Here is a 21435-nt window from a genome sequence, read left to right on the forward strand (position 1 = left end):
CAATAAAATGGCTCTTTAGCTCATTTTAACTCTTTAAATGACTTTGCAATCCTTAACTTGTGAGTAGATCAGCTCCATGACTTCTAAGTGAAATGGGGGAGAGCCATCCAGTGCTCTTGAGGATGCCTGCAGATTCAGGACAAGTGGTTCAAGCTGCCCCTCCTTCCGGGACATGTGGTTCCACCCACAGCTCCTTGGTCATGATGATAATGAGATTTACTTACAGCAGGTCACAGTGACATTGGCAAATGGGACCTGGTGCTTTTGCTGGGTGTCCCTTCCTTGGCATTCCATCTTCTGGAAACTGTGCGAGAAGCGGAGAAAGGAAAAAAAGTGACTCTCCAGCTTTGTTTTAAGTCTGAGGCAGTCACGCAAACAACTGTTTCCCTTTTTGGCTCTGGCCACCAGGAAGCCCAGAGGCAAATTGGTGACTCCAACTTGAGTAAATGTCTGTTCTTCTATGATCTGCACATCTGAAAAAATCCCCATTGGTGTCGCCCTTCTGGTTTATGGATATTTTTTTGGGATCCTGAACCAAAATGTTGTAATAAATAGATTTCTGGGATTTTTATCTAGAAGGGACCTTAGAATAGTGGTATCTTGCATTTTCACCAGTCTTTTATTCTGCCTCTCCCCCACCAGCATGGCTACTATAGTTTAAAATGTTTGTTTTTAACAGATTGATATATTAATGAAATAGTTAAAGCTTTCCATTGTTATTAGTCAAAGGCAGAAGTAAAAACCAATGAAAGTTTTCCATTCACCTGAGATAACCGGTTCGTGCTCATTTTACAAATATTTATTGAATGAATACTAAGTGTCAAATATGGGACTAAGGAAATGATGACCAAGGCATGGTCCCCACCATTATGGGACTGGGAATCTGGGGGATGCAGCAATTAAGTAGGGCCTTACAATGCAGGTGAGAGAGACCTCACCCAGTGTTTTGGGAAAAGGATTAGAGGAGGCTGCCTGGAGAAGGAGATGTTTAAGCTGAGACCTGAAGGACACATAAGAGCTAGCAGGGCAAAGGGCAGGGTATGAAAGGGCACTTGGGACAAAGGGGTTCAATGATCAGTTAGGAAGCTGGTATGTCCTGGGGATTAGCAAGGACCTCAATAAGGAGGGAAGGAGCTCAGGAGCCAGCTGAGGAAGCAGCAGGAACAACTGGTATGTTCTAGTAGAAAACTGATAACATTAGATAAGAGTTTAAAAGGATCATCCTGGCTGCAGAGCAGAGAATGGGTTGAATGTGAAACACTGGAGGAAGGGAGACCAGAGGGATATTGGGAAAGGGAGAGAGGTCTGAACTAAGGGAGAAGAAATGGGGGTTCTGCCCTGTTGATATAATTCGGCCAGAAATGTAGACACCTAGCACCGTCTTGGCTGGTGCACTTGATTGTGGACAGGTGCTCATCTCTGCTGGGCTTCACAGAGTATTCAAACAGGCACCCACACTGCCTGGGTCCTGGCTGGGGGAGGGGATGCTGATGTAGGCAAGCCCTCCCTGCCCCATCAGAGGCCACGAAAACTTCCAGCTGCCGAGTGGCCCAAACCGCATGAAGAGCAGAGCCAGAGAGCCTGGGTCTCCTCATTTCCACCTGATGCGCTTTCCCCGTCATTTGGCAGGTGCAGCTTTTATGCTGGACGATGTATGCCCCACACTACACTCGTGTCATTGGGGAAATGCAGGGATTTTTACAAAAATATGTAAAGTAGATTTGCCAGAAACAAATTACGCCAAATTAACTTGCTTTTCTTCCCGTCATCAGGATGAAAGGCTTACACTTAATACCTGTTGACATAAGTAAACATTTATAAGGTTTGCTGTGACACACTCATGGGAAATGTGGATCAAAGACCAGTGTGGTTGCTAGGGAAAAAAATCAATGTGATCCAGTCATCATTACCATCGGCAGCACACAGCTGGGAGAGATGTTCCTCTAGGAACAATCCTGCATCAATACCCTATCTGTAGTCTTTGGAAGAGGATGGATAGCTGTTGGAGTTCGGCGGTTCAAGTGTATCCAAGTGAGTGGGGCTGGGCTGCAGGGACAGGAAGTCGTGATCTATTGAGCCAATGTGTGTGAAAGCAGCACCGTGAGTGACAAGGGCCCAGGCTGCAAGGACTGATTGAAGAGAAACACTTGCAGGCTCTCGTCTGTGTTCACAGTTGTATCTGTGTTCTTCATGCGTCTAGGCCCGCACACATTTACACCTCCATGTCCCGTACCGTTTACTCGGGGTGAGCCTCTCAGCTTGTTTCTGAGTTACACGTGCATGCATTTACCTCTCACGGCTTGAAGCTGTGCTTAGGTGAAGTCTTAGGGCGACTCCTCTGTGCTTTCTGTGGGCAGTCCCCTAAGAGTCCCTGGCCCTTGGTAAGCCTTTTGGTGTAATGCTGAACTTGTCCATCGGCAAGGGTGAATGGGGCATGCCCCCATCACCGAGCAGGACCGAGTGTGCAAGGCACATCTGGTCAGAAAACTTGTTATGCCCTGGGAGGATCTGAGAACTGCAGGAACTGAGCACTGTCCTTCCACATGATCGCCCCGCAGAGCACAGGTGATTCTTGGTGAATACCAAATGCTTGCTTTCCAGCGAAGGCTAACTTGTCAAATCATCACTGGGGATTTTTTCCCTCCATGATGATTTTCCAGCTTGAGGCTGCCGCATGCAGTGTTCTAGGGCCTCTGAGGGGTGAAGGGGGTGAGCAAGGAACCATTTCTACCCTCACAAGGGGGATGTGACTGTGCAGCATGGGGGGACTGAACAGGCAGATGCACACAGCTGGCCCAGGGGAGGTGCTCAGGAAACGTGTTGATGAATGGGTAAAGAATGGTTTATTTATTTATTTTTGGCTCTAGGAGTCAGGGAAGGCACCAGGGAGAAGGTGACATTTGATCTGGGATGGTAGGATTTCAGAGGCAAAGCTAGTCTGAAACAAAATGCCATATCACCACACATATCTCATTAGAAGTGAAAGGAGACACCCAGGGAACCTGAGATTTGTTTTTGGTGAAGTGAAAGGGAGAACTTGCTCTAAAAGTTTGGCGACCAGGCTCTAAGAAAAAAGGGAAGAATCAAGACTATTGAGCTTGGAAGGGCCTGGGAACCAGCATGTATGAGCGTCCGCCCTGTCTAGACACTGTTCTTATGCTATGACATTGACTCCTCATGGCAGCCCTCTGAGACAGGTATTGCCACTTCCACTTTGTAAGTGAAGCTCAGAGAATCTAAGAGCTGTGGCAGAGCTGTGACTGACAACTTGGTTGGATGGCACCAAAGCCCATTGCACTTCATGCCTCTCTGGAAAAGAGACAGAAGTAGCCTCGGTGAAGGTCTTCATGTGTGAGAGGAACCATCAAAAAGAAAGGTTTTTTGCTAGGAGGGAAAACTTTAAATGACAGCAAGAGTGCTTTAGGTTAGATATCAGAAAGGTCTTCCTCATTGTGAAAGCTGTCAAGTGAAGCATTGGGACAACATCAGGCAACCTTCAGGGGCTCGCCAGCCTTCGCTGTGGTTCAGGCTCCAGCGTGCGGACCTGCAGGAAGACCCTGTCTTTGATCACATCCCCTCTTTTGTTTATTTTTAGACTCCCCAGGAATGTTTACAAAGTCACAAATCCCTCCATTGCTGCTTCTCCCCTCCAGCTCTGGATCATTGCCCGGGGCTTATCTGCTGGGCACCTGTCACTATGTCATAATCATGACCGCTACCGCTGCCAGGCTCTGAAGTCTCCGCAGTGTGTCGGGAGGCTGCTGTGGTGGAGAATGTGAGCTGCCATAGCTCAGAGCTCAGCCTTGCTACTGACTGGCAATGTGACATTGGGCATGTTACTCAATCTCTCTGTGCCTCACGTGTTAAATGAGAGCAGAGTACCTATGTCATAAGATTGTTGTGCAGATTGAAGTAATTAATACATGTTAAGTGTATAGAGTTAGCAAATTATGGCTCATGGGCCAAATCCAGCCCACCACCTGTTCTGTAAATAAATTTCGTTGGGACACAGCTGTGCTCACTCGCGGGCATATTCTCTGTGGCTGATTTTGCGCTCCCACAACAGAGTTGGGTAGTAGTGACAGAGACCGTATGGCCTGCAACATTTACTTTCCGGCCTTTTGCAGAAAAAGTTAGAATAATGCCTGGCCCATAGTAAGTACTCGTTAAATGGTAACTTTAAAAAGAAAAAGAAAAAACTTAAACTCACTAGGCCTTGGCATTTAACAAAATGATTGAGGTTCTGGGGTGACACAAGCCAGTTACAATCTAGAAAGAAAATCCAAACAGATGGATCTATTATCAGTAGTCCCTGAGGGCATGATCATTGATGGTGCCACCGGGTTGTAGGCACCAGCCTTGCTCTCAGGGACTGGAGTTCCTCCTATGTTCTCCCTTCCCTGAGGCTGAGCTCTTCTTTCCTCCCTTGTGACAATGACAGTGAGAATATCTAATTCCTTGAAGAAAAACCTCCTCCATAAGGTGTGACCTGGTCTCTCCCTCCATGTGGCCCAGACAGGAAAACCACAGTAGTCTAGCCCAGGGCTTCTCAGTCTCTGCATTGTGCACGTTTTGGGCAAGATAATTCTTTGTTGGGGGGAGAGGGGGACTGTCCTGGGCATTGCAGGATGTTTAGCAGCCTCCCTAGCCTCTACCCACTAGATGCCAGTAGTACTCCACAGTTGTGACAGGTGAAAATGTCTCCAGACATTGCTAAATGTTCCCTGAGGGGCAAAATTGCCCCAGTTGAAAAGCACTGGCTTAGTCTAAAATGACATCACAGGTGGGGCAACAATAATCCAGTCCAGGACACCTTAAATTCATATTTAGAAAATCGGTGTTCTCTGCAAGGTTACAGACCCAATTTATACCATTGGATCATTACGCAGAACACTGAGCATCTCAGCCTCAAGCACCAGTGTTTGGATTGCTGCAGCTGGGGCTGCACCATCTGCAGAAACCCTGGGCAGCCATCTGCCCCGCATCTGTGTCACTAAGCCAGCTTGTCACAGTGCTGTCTCCCACAACACAGGGAAGGCCTCCCCCAGAGTGTGGAAAATGCTTATGAATCCCCACCCCTTGGCCCCTGCCAGTTTTCCAGCTTTATCATTTTTATATCCAACTCCACCTCAAGTGACAGGAAGACACTGTTGGCAGCTTTAAAATAATAGTTTCTTCACTGGTTGACTTTTTCTTTCGACCAGTCCTTAATGACTCCCTTTGTGGGTTGATCTGGGACAGAGCTTTTACCTCCGATGGGCTGGTAGCTGAGGGGGAAGCAGACAGGTGAACAGGTCATTCCGAAGCAGCAAGTCAAGTGCATGTGATCGCATGTGCTGGTGTGGAACAGGGGGGGACACAGAGCCTTGGTATGGGGGGGTGGGGAGCCAAGGCCTGCCTGAGGAGACAGGAGTGAGCAAGGCAAGGGGAGTGTGAGTTCGCGTGCACAGGTGGCGCATGCTCTAGGGCTGAGGATGGCATCCCATCGCGGGCAGCAGAGGCCCACTAAAGCAGGTGACAGCACGTGGCACAGTTAGGACATTGGTGGCAGCAGCCTAGTGTGTGAGGGGTGGTGTTGGCAGACAGTTATCCATAGTCGAGGGCTGCAAGAAAAAGGAAGCTGAAGAATCTAGATTCAGGGGGATGTGGGCGTGGAAGTCAGCGTCACGGCAGAGAGACTGAATGCGGAGTGAAGATGCAGAGGCGTGCGTGGAGGTGATTCTGTTTTATGGAAACAACTGACTTCATGTATTTGTGGGGTGTGGAGTTGAATGTCAATAGCTGTGTACAGTATGTGATGATCAAATCAGGATAATTAGTATATTCATTATTAGAAAACGTGATCATTCTTTGTGACTATTAATCAATTTCTCACTAACCCCCCAACCGCTGTCCCACCTCTGGTAACCACAGTTCTGTTCTCTCCTTCTGAAAGGTCAGCGTATTATGTGATTATTGTTTCTTCCTTGCTTTCTTATTTATTTATTTAGCTCCCACTTATGAGTGAGGATGTGTGGTATTTATTTTCTGTGTCTGGCTTATTTCACTTAACAATTTTTTCCAAGTTCATCCATGTTGCTGTGAATGGCAGAATTCCATTCTTTTTTATGGCAGAGTGGTATTCTATTGTGTATATATACCACATTTCCTTTATCCAATCGTCTGTCGATGGACATTTAAGTTGGTTCCATATCTTGGCTATTATAAATAGAGCTGCGATGAACGTGGGAGTGCAGATATCCCTTCGACATGATGGTTTCCATTGCTTTGGGTATATACCCAGTAGTGGGATTGCTTATAAGATGCTTGGCTGTGAAGAGGAGAGAAATCAGACCAGGAACAGAAGGGAAAGTGCTTGCACGAGTAGATAGACATTGAAAGTCCACAACTAAGCAATTAGTTCAAAGCTATATTCAATTTAGATATCTAGAGTTTCCCCTGACCTGCCGTCTAAATGCCAAGTCAAGTGGTGGCTTCTCACCCACAGCTTCACACTTCTCACAGACGTAAGTGCTGAGAAGGTGAGTGGGGAGAGGAAGAGAGGAGCAGCATTTGTGGGCCAGGGAAGACAGGTATTGCAACGATGAAAAGCATCTGTGACATTTTCAGACCCGTCTTTGCCAGGGAAGGCGCCCGGCACAAAGGCAGCCTCTACCCATGGCATTTGCTCTCCCACCACTTTCCTTTCAGTGCCAGGGAATGTAGTTATGTCACCTTGTATGGAAAGTGCCTTTATGATCAAGATTACATGAAGTGTTTCCTTTTCATTCAGAGCTTGTTACAAATAATAGCCTTGTTGAGCCCTAGACCCTCATTTCCTGGAAGCTGGGCTGTAATTTCACCTCTTCCTTTCCTGCCAACTATCCCCCAGCTCTATGCACAGCTGATTTTCTAAAACCTAAACAGAAACCCCGGTGTATTATATCAGACAACAACTAATTTACACTAGAGAATAGATAGCAATTCAACCAATGTCAAATATTAAACTACAGTAAAATACAACCCTATGAATGGATAAACAAACTGTGCTATATCCATAGAATGGCATATTATTCAGCCATGACAAGGAATGAAGTACGGATCCATGCTACAGCATGGATGAACCTTGAAAACATACTAAGTAAAAGAAGCCAGTCACAAAATGCCACATATTGTGTGATTCTGTTTATCTGAAATATCCAGAATAGGCAAATCCATAGAGACAAAAATATTAGTGGTTGCCAGGGGCTGGGAGGGGGAATGGGAGACCACTTAATAGGTCTGGGGTTTCCTTTTGGGGTGATGAAAATGTTCTGCAACCAAATAGTGGTGATGGTCACACAACACTGTGAATACACTAAATGTCACTGACAGTAGAGTTTCATCTTGTGTGTATTTTACCACAAGAAAAAATTAATTAATTAGAAAACCAAAAAACAAGAAAGCAACCTTGCCCTGACAACCTCGGTCCCTGCTGCAACCAAAAGGCCTTCAGCCTGATAAGGGCTTGACACCAGTTCTTTCCAACTTTGGATGCACATTAGAATCATCTGGGCGGCTTTTTAAAGTCTCCCCACTCACTCAAGACCAATTTAACCAGATCTCTGGCTGGGGCCCAGGGCAGCTGGAAGTTCTTGGAGATTCCAGTGTGCAGCATGGTTGAGAAATACTGCTCTAGATCAGTGGTTCTGGCAATGTGGTTCCCGGACCAGCAGTGGCAACCTTACCTGGGAACAAGCAGATTCTGGAGCTCCATTCCCAGACTACTCAATCCGAAATTCTGAGGGTGGGGCCCAGCAATCTGTGTTTTAACAAGCCTTCTAGGAGATTCTGATGATACTCAAGTTTGGTGACCACTGTTCTGAGTCTAGACCAAGTAACCTACAGAGAGCTTTCCTCATCCAGTGAGTGTTAACTGAGCATCGGTCATAAGTTTGGTTTTATAATGGATGTTGCAAAACTATAAAGACCTATTCCAGCTCTCTTCGAGCATCTGGTGGGTTAGATTCTTGGAAAAGAATTTGCATATTAAAATGGGATGAGCCTTTTGATGGTTGAATAATAGTCCATCGTATGTCTATACCACATTTCGTTTATCCATTCATCTGCTGATGGACACTTGGGTTGCTTCCACCTTTTGGCTACTATGAATAATGCTGCTATGAACATCGGTGTTGTACAAGTTTCTGAGTCCCTGCTTTCCATTCTTTGGGGTGTATACCTATGAGTAGAATTGCTGGATCATATGGTAAGTTTAACTTTTTGAGGAGCCACCAAACCATTTTATGTTCCCACCTTTGGCAGCCTGGAGACCCCACCCTCTTCCCTCAAGAAAGAACTTGACAGAGGCCCTGACACCAGCTGATGTGTAAATGACTGTGGAGCCTTTTTGTCCCCACCCAGCAATATTGGAGAGGATACAGGCAGGGTAGAGGGGAAGGGTTTCCCAAGGGCTAGCAGAGAGCTGAGTTGGCAGCCCCTGCCTTACATCTCACCTCCTCTCACCTCCAGCCTGCACTGTTGGCTCCCACTGCCATGGCTGAACCAGAAATGATGCCAAGGAGTGGTTTGGGGAGATTTTACTAAGCCCAAGTCTCAAGCCTCCTTCTCAAGCTGACCCAAACAAAAATTGGAATAATAAAGAGAAAAGTTTGATATAAAATATAGATTAAATCATCTTTAGAAAACATGTCTATTTTTATTGATCTGTAATATAAAATCCAAGGAAAAAGAGTGGGCCTGCTATGGCCATCCAACTTTAAGCTTTTTTTTTTTTGTCCTTTTTTTGTGACCGTGCTTAGCCAGTGAGCAAACCGGCCATCCCTATATAGGATCCGAACCCGCGGCGGGAGCGCTGCTGCACTCCCAGTGCTGCACTCTCCCGAGTGAGCCACGGGGTCGGCCCCAACTTTAAGCTTTATAAGTAACCTTCTCACTGTCCTTGCTCACTGTCCAGGCCCATGTCTGATTCATCTGTGACATTAACAAAGGAAAAGCTTTGATGCCAGTTTGATTCCTTGCCCTCTGTTTGTAAATAATAAAATCAATCAATCATTAATCCACACCCCTGGTAGCCTCCTTTCTTTCTGGGTAGGATCTTGGGCTTATGGCTATGTCTCTCCACTTACTGGGCGGGAAAACAGAGTCTAGAAATTGAGGCCTTCTGCTTGGGAGATCAGAATCCAGCCAAGGTGGATGCTATGGAAACTCCATACTACTGACTGGCTGATCCCACTGGATTTTTATGAGAAGCCATATAAATCAACTTTAGAAGTGAACCACAGGAACTATAAATGTATTTTAAATGTATTTTTTAAGTGTGGCTTCTACATCCAAATAACATCCTGAGGTTGTGTGGTTTTGAGATGCATTCAGAGGGTACATGAAGGCTGTCTCCCCTCTGGATGGGGTCCTGTGGCTTAGCTGTGTTCTCTGTGGCTCTAGCCCCAGGACCAGGACAGATGGATGACTTCCAGAGAGAGGTGAGTGCCAGCCCCATGAAAGGAAGACCTTTCTAACAGATGGAGGAATATATATATGAGCAGGTGCCGAATGCTTCCTGCTCAGCCTTGTCATAGAGCAGGGCCCAGTCCTGAGAGGGGGAAGCTAGAGGGACCCCATGTTCTTTCTGAGTCAATGCATCACATACACCTAAAATGTACCAGCTCTTTGCTGCAGCAGGGCCTCTGAGCTTGCTGGGCCCTCTATCTGAAATGGCGTTCTTCAGGTTTCACCCATGGTTGGCTCCATCCCATCCTTTAACTCTCAACTTTAATGGCACCTCCTCCAGGAAGCCTGCCTGCACAACCCTCTCTACAGTGGTCCCTCTGTTTTTCTATCATAGCCCTAGCTTAATTCCATCATGGCACTGATTATAGATTGTAATTATTTTATTTGTATACTGGTTTACTTGTTTGCTTATTTGTTATTTATTATCAGTTTCTTCCACTGGCATGTGAGCTCCACAAGAATAGAGACTAGATCTGTTTTGTTCTCCATTGTGTCTTCAGCACCAAGTTCAGTGTCTGACACATAGTAGGCACCTTTGTTGAAGAAATGAATTAATTACCTTCAAAATTAAATGGCACCCCAAGAAGAAGAGTATTTAGAGATTTTTCTCCTTTGTTCAACATTTGAATACTCATTTTTTATTGCAAATATAATCTATTTATTTTATTAAACGTGTATTCAAATTTGGTGTGCAATCTTTGATCACTTTCATATAAATATACGTACCAGGACTAGGTACATTTTTACTATGATCAGATCCCCTTATAAAACAAAGTTGGGGGGCTAACCAAAAGCTTTTATTGCACTGAAATATTGACTATTTGTTGAAAAAGAAAGGTGCGTCGACATTTAGAATGTGTAAACCTTGCCACTACAGTATTATCCACTGGGTCAAGTTTTGATCTGGATGCGATTTGGTAGCTAGCCCAAAGAGATGTGCCTTAAAGCCAGGGCCCGGACAGGCCCCCCAGACAGCTGCCTGCCGTGAGCATTTTCATGGATACCAAGGGGGCATGGTATACCTCAGAGTATGACCTCCAAGAAATGTCATGGGGCAGTTGGCAGCTCTAAGGGACTGACTTTAAAAAGCCCTGAAAGGCCAACTTCAAAATTGGATAATAATTAATGCACATTTTTCTTGTTATTATTGGTCCAGACTCTGTCAGATCCAGCCCGAGTCACAAACAATATTTATTTTTACTAAAATTTTTATTATTCTTGAGCACATAGTGAGAAACAGTAATCAAACTGTACCAGTAATTACATACTTCGTATCTTCTAAGGAACTCTACATGCTTTTATTATTATAATAAATGCTGTAATGCATATATACCAGGTATATAAATATAAGAAATTACTTAATCCATAATTTTTTTTACTTACCCCTGTACCATGTCTGCAAACAGGTTATAAAATAAAGTTATCCTTCATTTACTTGTATAAGTTATTTGCCCAAGTCAAAATGAGTCTGTACACATATATGTACAGACTAGCTACACCCACGTTGAAGAGAGATGAAAGCGTACGTGAGATAAAAGAAACTTAAGAGACATAACCAGTCACAATATATGGACTTTATTTGGACCCTGATTCAAATAAACTTAAATTTATGATACAATCAAGGAAATTTGAACATTCACTGGATATTTGATGACATTAAGGAATTCTTGTTTACAGTTTTCAGATGTGAAAATGATATTATGGTTATTTTTAAAGAGTCTTTTTCTTTAGTTGTGTGTGTGTGTGTGTGTGTGTGTGTGTGTGTGTGTGTGTGTGTGTGGGTGTGTGGGTGTGGGTGTGTGTGTGTGTGTGTGTGTGTGTGTGTGTGTGTGTGTGTGTGTGTGTGTATGCATCAATAGACTTTCTTCTAAATAATCCAGAGGGGGCAGGATGGAAGGGGGGTAACAGACGAAACAAGACTAGCCGTGAAAAGATGGGTACATGGGAATGTTATATATACTCTCTACTTTTGTACCTGCTTTGAAGTTTTTCATAATCGGATTTTAAAATAAGACACAAAGTGTATTAAGAAAATTGCCAAATATTAGTGCATTTTTAGAAAACACACCAACTTTGTTAGGCTCACTGGTATATGTGAGAAATTTAGACTGCTTGTCTTCCCATAACTAATTCTTCTCTCTGGTCACCTTTGCAGGCCTGCTGAGTTCCAGGATTTCTGATTGGGTTTTCACTCTATGGATGTCATTTCCAGGCAGGCTGCAGTGTTCTGCTCTGCACAATTCAACAAACATTCACTGAGTGCCTCCTTCCACCTGGGATGGATCCTCTCCCTGCTGTCTTCTCAGAGCTACACTCCTCTAACGAGATCCACTGCCTTCTGCATGCAGACTTCCTTCTCTGCTCTCTTTTGCCCTGTGCACAGAAGTATGCTCAAGTCTCCATTAAAAAACAAAACCACACCCTTCTCATTACCCTCATCTTCCCACAACCACCACTCACACACTCTCTTCTTTTTCCTTTATGGCTGCACTTCTGGAAGGAGCTTAAGAAACCCTCTAAATCAACTCTTTCAGTGCCTACTAAGTGCCACTTTGTGTTCAGAAATGAAGGAGGGATATGGCAGAAAGTTCCAGTCTTTAAAAGGTCTCTGAAAGGTATAGACAGACATCTAGCCTGGAACAGGCCTATGTGCTAGTCTTGGAGATCATGGTCACAGGTGAGACTGGCACATGATGGCTCATGTCACCTTTCTGGTGTGGCAACACTGAGTGCTCGCCAAGAAGTGTGAGTCATGGGGGAGAAGGCACTGGAGGAGCTTTGGCAGGACTTGAGATGGACTTTGAAGAGTGGACAAGATTGGAATGGTGCAGAGGAAAGAAGGTGGCATTGTAAGCAGATTTGTAGCATAAGGTCATTTGGGAAGGTTGGTGAGCATTGGTGGGGGAGCCGGCCTGACCGTGGGGTGGGCTGGGGGTGGGGGGTACAAGTGCCTTTGAAGACCTTGACAGTTTGGGGCATTTTGAGGCCAGGAAAACCCCCTATGGTTCTACTCTGTCCTGCTGGGGTGTGCTAGGGAGAAAGAGAGTGTACAGATGGGGCAACGCCACCCAAGCTGGGCAACTGCGAGACTCATCTGGTTATAGCAGGAGAGCGAGTCTGACAGTGTAACAAAAATGGCTGAGGCTGGTCGCCTGTGGGGAGCTTCTGCAGTGTGACGTGGTGAGGGCCTAACCCAGGGTGGTGGTGGTGGGGATGATGGAACCTTGGGACTCCATGACCCACTGAGGGCAAAGGATGGACTGAGCTAGCCTGGCTCTGAGACTTTGAGCCTTGGAGGAGTGGGGCCCAGTTGCTCTCTGATGAGTCATCGCACCATCAAACTGTCATCTAGGCCATAACACATCAACTAATTGCAATATGGGGACCTTATTTGAATCCTGAATTTCACAAACAAGGCATTAAATAGTTATGACATATTTGGAAAAATTTAAATTCTGACTGGATTTGACAATATTAAGGTATTAATGGATAACTTTTTAGGTATCATAATGGTATTGTGCTATTGTTTTAAGAGTCCTGATGTTTTAGAGACACATACTGGAATAAGTACAAATGAAATATATCTGGATTTGTTTCAATGTTATCTGGTAGATGGGGGAGAGTGTGCATGGTATAGATGAAGGAGGGTTGGCTGTGAATGGTAAACTGCCAAAGCTGGGGCCTGGGCTCATTTTGCTCCTCTCCGTGCTGTTGTATACACTTGAAATTTTCCATACAAATGTTCTAGTCTTCAGTTGGTGCAGGACCTGCACCCTGAACTGCATAAATCCCAATCAGAAATCATGAGAGGCATTTTGAGCTGTGCCATGTTGATCTCTTGTTACATTTCAAAACAGGAATTCTGACCATTTTGCCTAGAACAGGAAAATTTATGAACTGGAGATACTGCCTTGATTTTCTTTGGAAAAACAAACTGTGAGAGACACATGATCTCCTTTATCATAATCATGGAGGAATCCAGCCAACTGAAGAGTCAAAGTCAAAACTCAGATGAGTGAAGTCAAGTTTTTACAGTAGCTGGAAATAGATGCTTTTTGGAAGAGTTACTCCCAACAGAGTTTCTCTGGAAGCAGAGTTCTTGACATGAGCGTGAAAGCCGAAACCAAGTTGAGAGATTGCAGCTCGGGGTGCAGCTGCCAGCAAGGCCAACACTACCGTGGCCACATGTCACACATCCCCCAGGCTGTCCTGTGCCCACCACCCCCATGGCACCTTATCTCCCACTCACAAGCCACAAACACAGGAGTCTGCTCTGATAGTGTCCGCAGCTGTGCAAGAAGGGGACAGTAGCCATCACACGCTGTGGAAGGTCCTATGAACTTCTACGAAGCCACATACTTGGCAGGCCATCTCCCAGGCTACAGGCCAAACACCAGATTTCTTTTTCTTTTTTTTTCTCTGACTGGTACGGGGTCGTAACCCTTGGCACGGGCACAGTATGGTCTGCACAATGCTCAGCCAGTGAGCGCACCAGCCATCCCTATATAGGATCCGAACCCGTGGTTTCGGCGCTACCAGTGCCGCACTCTCCCTAGTGAGCTATGGGGCTGGCCCACCACCATATTTCTTTTTCAACGAGTGGGGCCACACAGAACATAGATAAACTAGAAAGCTAGGAGGGTACATTTTGAATCTGAGCAAGTGATCCATTTTCCTACTCTTTTTTGAGGAGTAAAAACATATGGGAAAATGAAGGTGTGTGCTTCCTTTTCCTGGAAAGGAACAAGCTCAGAACAGGCGTGAGAGTTTAGCCCATTAAACATGTGAGGGCCTGCTCTGTGCCTGGAATTGTGGGGAATGCAGGAATGAATGAGCCCTGGTCCTCGCCTTCAAGGAGAGCAGGGGAGAGGGGGGGAGCGGGTGCACAAAATCTCCTCGAGAAATACTCAAACAGAAGGACACAGAGTTACCTTTGGCAGGGTAATTCTGTTACTGGGCCAAAGTCTAACTTTGGGAAAATCACTTAATCTCAATTTTTCTTCTATAAGATGGAGCAATTCTTGTCTTGCTTACTTCATAGAGTTGTAAGGATCAAAATTGCTAAAGTAAAATAATAACGATGATGATGATGATGATGATGATGATGATGATGATGATGATGACGACGACGACGACGACTAAGCAGGAGGAGGACCAGGAAAGACTTTTTTAGACACTGCTGCTATAAGGGCCTGTGACTGGTGCCCAAGGACAAGCTCCCCTGTGGACGGCAGCTGAGACGGTGGCAGGTTCCTGATGCAGGTGGCTGTCCACCTCCCAGCCAGCACCAGCAGCACCAGTACTCTGTGCCCTCATTCTCGAAGCTGGCTCCCACTGGGACTTCGTCATATGCCCAGGGGCTGCCTTGGTGTGAGCAACCTTCTCCAACTCGTTCAAACTCGCCCAATGCAGAGGGTGAAGCTGCTTAGTCCTAGTATTCTTAATGAATCTCAGAGCTTGAGAGCCAGAAGGGACCTTCCAGAGTATAGTATCCAACCCTCCCATTTGTACAAAGGGCATTGGAAGCTCCATCAGGGAACATGGCCTGCATGAGGTTGTTCACTGAGGTGGTGGCACAGCTGGTGCTGGAATCTTGTTCTCTGGACTCTCCTGGTCCAAGATAGCTGCTTCTCTTTTCCAGGAAGGTTTTGCCAACACTGACTCTAGTGTCTTTAATATACTTCGTCTTTTCTGCCCCCCAATACCTAATTTGGTACTAACTTCCAATAAATAGTATTTAGGGCAAAATAAAAAAGAAAAATTCCCCCCAATAACTTTTTCCCAAGCTCTCTGTCCTTTTGGGTCTTTCATTCTTTGGGAAAATGTTTACCAAATGCCTATCAGGCATGTGACCCTACTCATAACATGGGGTCACAGAGATGAAAATAGATGTCCGTGTCTTCAGGGAGCTCTAGTTCAGTTGTCACTAAAATGCCCTCTTGATGAAACCTTTTTGAACTTCCACTCTGGGAAAAGAAAGTCCTTCTAACTCAGTTCCCTTTAGTCATGTGTGTGAGGAGAAATCTCACTGCTTCATCTCTTCACTTGCTGAGTTTTTCCATTCGTGCCTGGCTGGCAGCTTGCACCACCCTGGCTGTGGGCCCAGGCGGATTGTCAGTACGGTGGTGCTGGCAGACTCACTGGCGAGGTCTTGCCAGCCTGTGCTGTGCCTCTGCCTGACTCTTGGGGTTGCATGATGCCTCATGATTGCATCAGTCTGCCCCTGCTGTCCCTGAAGAACTCGGTTTTGCCCCCAGCTGAGTAAGTGCCTTCCTCCAGTCTGCCCCTGGAGTGGTTGCTCTGGTGTCCTCCAGCCTCCCGCTCCCCCAGTCACCATCTTGGTGTTGTTGAGTTGCTTTGAGTCTGGGGCTTTGAGGCTTTGACAATAAAAATAGTATAGCATGGTGGAGACTTTGGCATGCACAAAGTGACAGAACTGGGATCCAGTGAAAGGTTGGACTGGAGATTCTGAAATCTTTTCATGCTCTAACATTTCTGAAAAGGCTTATCCAAAACAGCCTGAAAAATCAGTAGAGTTCCACCGTGCATGTCCAGACCTGGAAGAACTAAGCCTGAGACCAACTCCTCATAGCATTTAAAATGAACATAGGTGCTGAGTATTACTTCTGATTCTCCCCACTCTCATATGCAGCCCCTAGTTAGAGAACCAGCTCAGGGGTCGGGATTCTGTGGGGCTAGCATACGCAGTCACACTCCTGTGAGACAGTGCTGCTGCCTATGGAAGGATTCTCAGAAGAAGTGGTGTTCCTTCCCCCTTTGCTCTAGTTGACACCCTTCCCTGTGTCGAAATACTGATGAATGGAGCCCAGATGGCAGAGCCTGGTTCTCACTCGACTCTGATAGAGCCACAGAGCACCGTGGTTTTACTGTAACTAGCCATGACATGCCAACCATTTGCTTTTCTGGAGAAACTGCAGCCTGGAAATCCGTTTAATTACCATGGGAGATAATCTTTTAAACAGAGATTTACATTCTTTCAAGACTTTTCCCTGTGGGAGTAAGAAAGCTTATCTGAACATGGGATGTTTATTTTCATTTCCGGAGGAGAGACTGCTGTCTGGTAGTTAGCAAGAAGCTTGAGCCCTGGAGGATTTTTTTTTTTAAGTCTGTTCCTCGTCACTGATAATTTGTCAATTATATTGTAATAATTCATTTATTGTTAATTAGTTTATTTTATTATTGTCATTTTTTTCCCCTTGCTTAAACCCTGTGCTTCACTCTGTGACTCTGGACCTATAATTATTTGACACTTTTCAAGCATCCCGCTCAGCTTGGGTTCTGTTCTTAATTTATGTGTGGATATCAAGAGTCAATGTTCTCAAGGGTTTCCTGTTAGAAAGATCATACTTGCAAATCCACAAGCCTCAAAGAACTACTTGGAGCTGTAGTCAGTTGGACACCATTTTTTCCAACCTGGGGCAGCCTAGCAGATTCATTCAATTCTTTCCCACTAGAATGCCAATGTGGGTGAGCAGGGACTCTGCTGTGCTCATCCTGGTGGCCCCAAGACCCAGAAAAATTCCTGACTCATAACAGATGCTCACTGAGCAGATGCCAAATTGTGGAAAGTCAACCAGACTTCACATGGAGAGGATGTGTATTGTGTCAACCTATGAACCATGGACCAGATGAAGCAGAGTTTGGTGGGCTCTAGTCTCTGGCATGGGCTCCTCTAGTCCTTCTTTCCCCATATCACGATAAGAGCAGGTGGTCTTGAGGTGTTTGCTGGACCTGATTCTGTAGGCCAAGATCTCTGGGCCTTGAAGAATTTACCTATGGGGATTAAGAGGAGAAAAGGAGTAACTATTGAACACAATTAGAAGGTGAGGAAAAACCTTTTGTGGAGAACTGACTGCTTCTTGGGCTTGAATCTCTCCTTCTAGGTCCTGATGGGGAGAAGAGCTGGCCCAGGAAGTACCCATCATGTGGGGGCCTGCTACAGTCCCCCATAGACCTGCACAGCAGCATCCTCCAGTACGATGCCAGCCTCGTGCCCCTTGGGTTCCACGGCTACAATGTGTCTGCCAGCAAGCAGTTTATCCTGACCAATAATGGCCATTCAGGTGAGGAAAGACCTCAGAGCCCTGAAGGGCTGTGTCTGAGCGTCCCTGGGCTCCCTGGCCTGTCCTTTTCCATCTGGCAGGGAGGGGCCTCTGCTGAGGTACCCAGGAAGAGGGGGGCCTTGAGGGATGCCTGGACCACCCTCTCCAGCACATGCTGGAGGCAGTTCTGCTGGGGCAGCGCCTCTCAGAAGCTGCACATCTCAGGATGGGGGAGGTCACAGGTCTGAGCCCCTCGGTCCTTTGGCTGTGCTGCTGGAGTGAATTCTGAGCCATCATGAACTAATCCAGGGACCACGCAGTTCAGTGTGTGTGTGGGAGGGGGGACCCAGGCTTTGGAGTCAGATAAACTGGAATTTGAATCCTGGCTTGACTACTTCTGAACCATGAGACTCTGAGTAAGAATTTTAACCTCTTTGAGCTTTCCTCTGGAAAATGGACATATCCATTGATGGGTACTGTGAAGACTAGAGATTATGTATGTTGGGGTGTGGTATATAGTAGATGCTTCATAAACAGCAATTATTGTTGTTATATAATTCTAAAGCTTGAAAGGTACTTCAGTAAAGTTTCTAGCGTCATAGCCGGGTGCCTGATACATGGGTATGTAAATAAACATCCATCCACTGGTCTAGTGTTAGCACTCCTGGCATCATTTTCCAAAGGGAACCAAGAAGTTGCTGGTGCCACTGCAGCTGCTTTAGGAAAATGGAAATGTTCTCAGGGAGAGAGCCCAAGTTTCTGAGCTGCAGGCTGCATCTCTCTGGTCTGCCCCTTGCTGCATCTACTGCCTGCTGTCTGGGCCCCAGAGAGAGGTTTCCTACCCGACTGCTCTGTGCAGTGCTTAGCTGGCCAGGGCTCTGAGGCTGCCCCTCCCCTCCCCACAGTGAAGCTGAACCTGTCCCCGGACATGCACATCCGGGGCCTCCAGTCCCGCTACAGTGCCACGCAACTGCATCTGCACTGGGGGGACCAGAATGACCCCCACGGCTCCGAGCACACTGTCAGTGGGAAGCACTTCGCCGCCGAGGTGAGTGGGGTGCCAGTCTGGCAGAGGCTGCCCATGGCCGGTTTGCAGACCAGATCAGTGCCTGGGCAGGCTGCCCTCATGCCCACCTCTGGCCTGTCAGTGGCTCAGGAAGGTGTAGTCACTCCACCCAACCTGCCGCTCTTCTGTGGTGTCCCAATCCCTTTCTTCTTCTGAACACGCTGAGGTTGTCTCTCTCTTGCTGAGTGATGCTGCCTCCCAGGGAGGCACAGTGGAATGCATGGGCCCCTTTTCTAGCCATCACCCTCCTGTCTGCGCAGACAAAGATCTCATCAGCTGGTCTGGCTGCTGCAGTTCACTCCGAATCACACTGGGCTGATTGCTCCCCCAAACTTCCTGGTCTTTCTTTACATGCCATGCTGTTTGCCTATGTCATTACCATCCCATCTTTCCTTTCCTGGGCAAGGCTGTGTTTTGGAATGTGGGGACACAGGTCCAGGGCCACTCTTGTGCCTGGTCACAAATTAAGGGATGACTTGCATTATAATGTGTAGGACATCATAGCAATTAGAGACTCGCTGAGGATAGCCTGGGGTGGCAGCACAGCATTGTGTTATGTCATCCTGAGGTGCTACCCAAAATGCCAAAAAGAAATAAGAAGAGGGGCAGAGTGTTCTTCCTGTACCACAGTGTATGAAGGCATGGGGCGGGGGGAGGGGGTTGAGCTGCTCCATTCCAGAGCTCCCATAGCACTGAACCTGGGGGCCAGGGGTGACTCTGAATGTTTACAGGGAACTACAAGGAAATACGTGCTCCTGGTTAGCCTGGAGAGTGCATGGTGAATAATGATGTACCCATTCTCCTCTGTCCATAACTGCTGAACTGATTAATGTCTCGGCTAAATATAGGTCTAGTTACAAGTGTGGAGGGAATATGATTCTGGCCCAATAGGATGTGCTATTGGAGGTTCACATATTTCAGAGCAAGCCCTTCCCTGAAGCTCAAGAGCTTCAATTTCCTCCAGGCTAATTGCAATGTTGAGGTTTCCACTTCCCCATAAAACAGATAAATGAAAAGAAAGTAAAGAAATAGAGATAAGAATCTCAATTTGTCATAGTCTCAAGGGTAAAGAATCAGCAAAAACACATGTTGTATATGTAGATCTATCTGTTAATAAAGCTTTTCGAAGGCCAGGTGATACCACCTTTAGGATTAAAAACCAGATTAAATATTAAACACTGGTCTTACTAATACCCAGACTTCTTAAACCCAGGATTTCTTAAAAACTTCTCTTTTCCTCACCTTAATAATGACAAGTAATTTCTGCTCTGAAAAAAAAAAGTTTAGAGGTTTATTTTGTAAAGATAAAAGTCTATATTCATGGAGTAATATTCCTATTTCATGGCCTCTTGAAAGACGGTTGATAAAATCTTTATAAAAGCCATGCAATGATTTTTTCCTCTTGGGGGATAAATACGAGCCCTGTGCTGAATATCATTACAATTAGGCTACAGCTGGAGGTTTCCTGCCCCAGCACCCACTGCTTCCAGATCGAGTGCAGACAGGCCAGGGCTGAGGCTGGGCAAGCCACAAGAGACCATTTTGCCCCAGGCTCCAGAATAAGTAGGAAAAATCAGAAGGGAGGTTTTTTTTGCTCCATAGTACCCAAGCTTTCGCATGGCTAGTATGAAAAATCCATTCATTCATTCATATGTGTTGCGCGCCTGGTAGTTTCCAGGCATCATTATCAGACACTGGGGGTACAATGAGTGAATAAGACAGACAGTTTGCTGTGGTGGAGTTTGCAGTTTAGAGAGGACTGAGGGAAAAGAGAAAAATGGGGGTGCCAAGAGGGGAGGGTCTGAGAGGCCTTATGTAGTTTGTGGAGGGGTGGGGAGACAGGGATCTGTCCTCCCAGTTGGACTCAAGTCTGCCACAGAAGCAAAGGCTCCCGTGAGTCACTGGTCCTCTGATGGGTGGCTTCTCTTGCATGGCAGATGCACATTGTCCATTATAACTCAGACCTGTATCCTGATGCCATGACTGCCAGTAACAAGTCAGAAGGCCTCGCTGTCCTAGCTGTTCTCATTGAGGTAAGAGATATTTAAAAGATTCTGACATGAAATTTAAAGCAGGGATGAGATTGGGATTCAAACTTTTGTTTCCTGCACACCTGTTGGTAATAAGAATGCCTCCAGAGCAGGGGGCATTCCCGCCTAGGGTTCCTACTCTCTTGGCCTGAAGGCAGCACTTTCTGTGGCTGGACAGCAGAAATGGGCACGTCCTTTGTGATGCTGGAAAAATGAGTCACAAGCCTTGTTGCGTGAGGCGTGGGATCGGCCAGCTGGAGAGGACCTGTGGGGAAAGGGGATCGTGACGCTGCCCCATCAGATGTCTGCACCCCTGATGCACCTCCTGGTGTCCAAGCTCCAACCTATATATGGACCCTGGAATGAATGCTTTCTTTAATCCCAGAAAATGGGAATATCTTCTGATTTGCTTACATTCTTTTCCCCTAATGAGGCAGCAAGTACATCATTACCCAACATGTTTACTTTTCTGACTTGGCTTTTGTGAACTCAGAGCTCCCCTAAGTCCTGGGTTAGATGAATGTAGTAGTTGTGGCCTTCAGGCTCATATCCAGATAATCAGGAGGACACACAGTACCCCATACCCTGGGACACTCAAGCTTGATGCTTTAATCTGAAAATAGGACATCCTGAGATGCAAGAGAGCAGGACTATCCCCATTAACTCTCAACAGCCTATGACCTATCTTAATTGTCCTATTAAAGTGGATTCCTTAGGGAGGAGCTCGGTAGTGGTGGCTACACACCCCCAGCCCAGCCCTTCTGATAGCAATTGTCTATCTGGACTC

General features: G+C 46.2%; 1 protein-coding gene across 2 annotated transcripts in view; it reads left to right on the forward strand.

Annotated features, from left to right (window-relative positions):
- The window catches only part of CA12 (carbonic anhydrase 12), a 48099-nt gene that overhangs the window by 13451 nt on the left and 13213 nt on the right, over window positions 1–21435 (forward strand). For both annotated transcript variants that reach the window (XM_063091562.1, XM_063091561.1), the window contains exons 3-5: window positions 17394–17573; window positions 18458–18600; window positions 20556–20651. In XM_063091562.1, coding sequence (XP_062947632.1) covers window positions 17394–17573; window positions 18458–18600; window positions 20556–20651 — 419 coding nt within the window. The remainder of the gene's footprint in view (window positions 1–17393; window positions 17574–18457; window positions 18601–20555; window positions 20652–21435) is intronic.

Source organism: Cynocephalus volans, chromosome 3, assembly GCF_027409185.1.
Source record: "Cynocephalus volans isolate mCynVol1 chromosome 3, mCynVol1.pri, whole genome shotgun sequence".
NCBI lineage: Eukaryota > Metazoa > Chordata > Mammalia > Dermoptera > Cynocephalidae > Cynocephalus > Cynocephalus volans.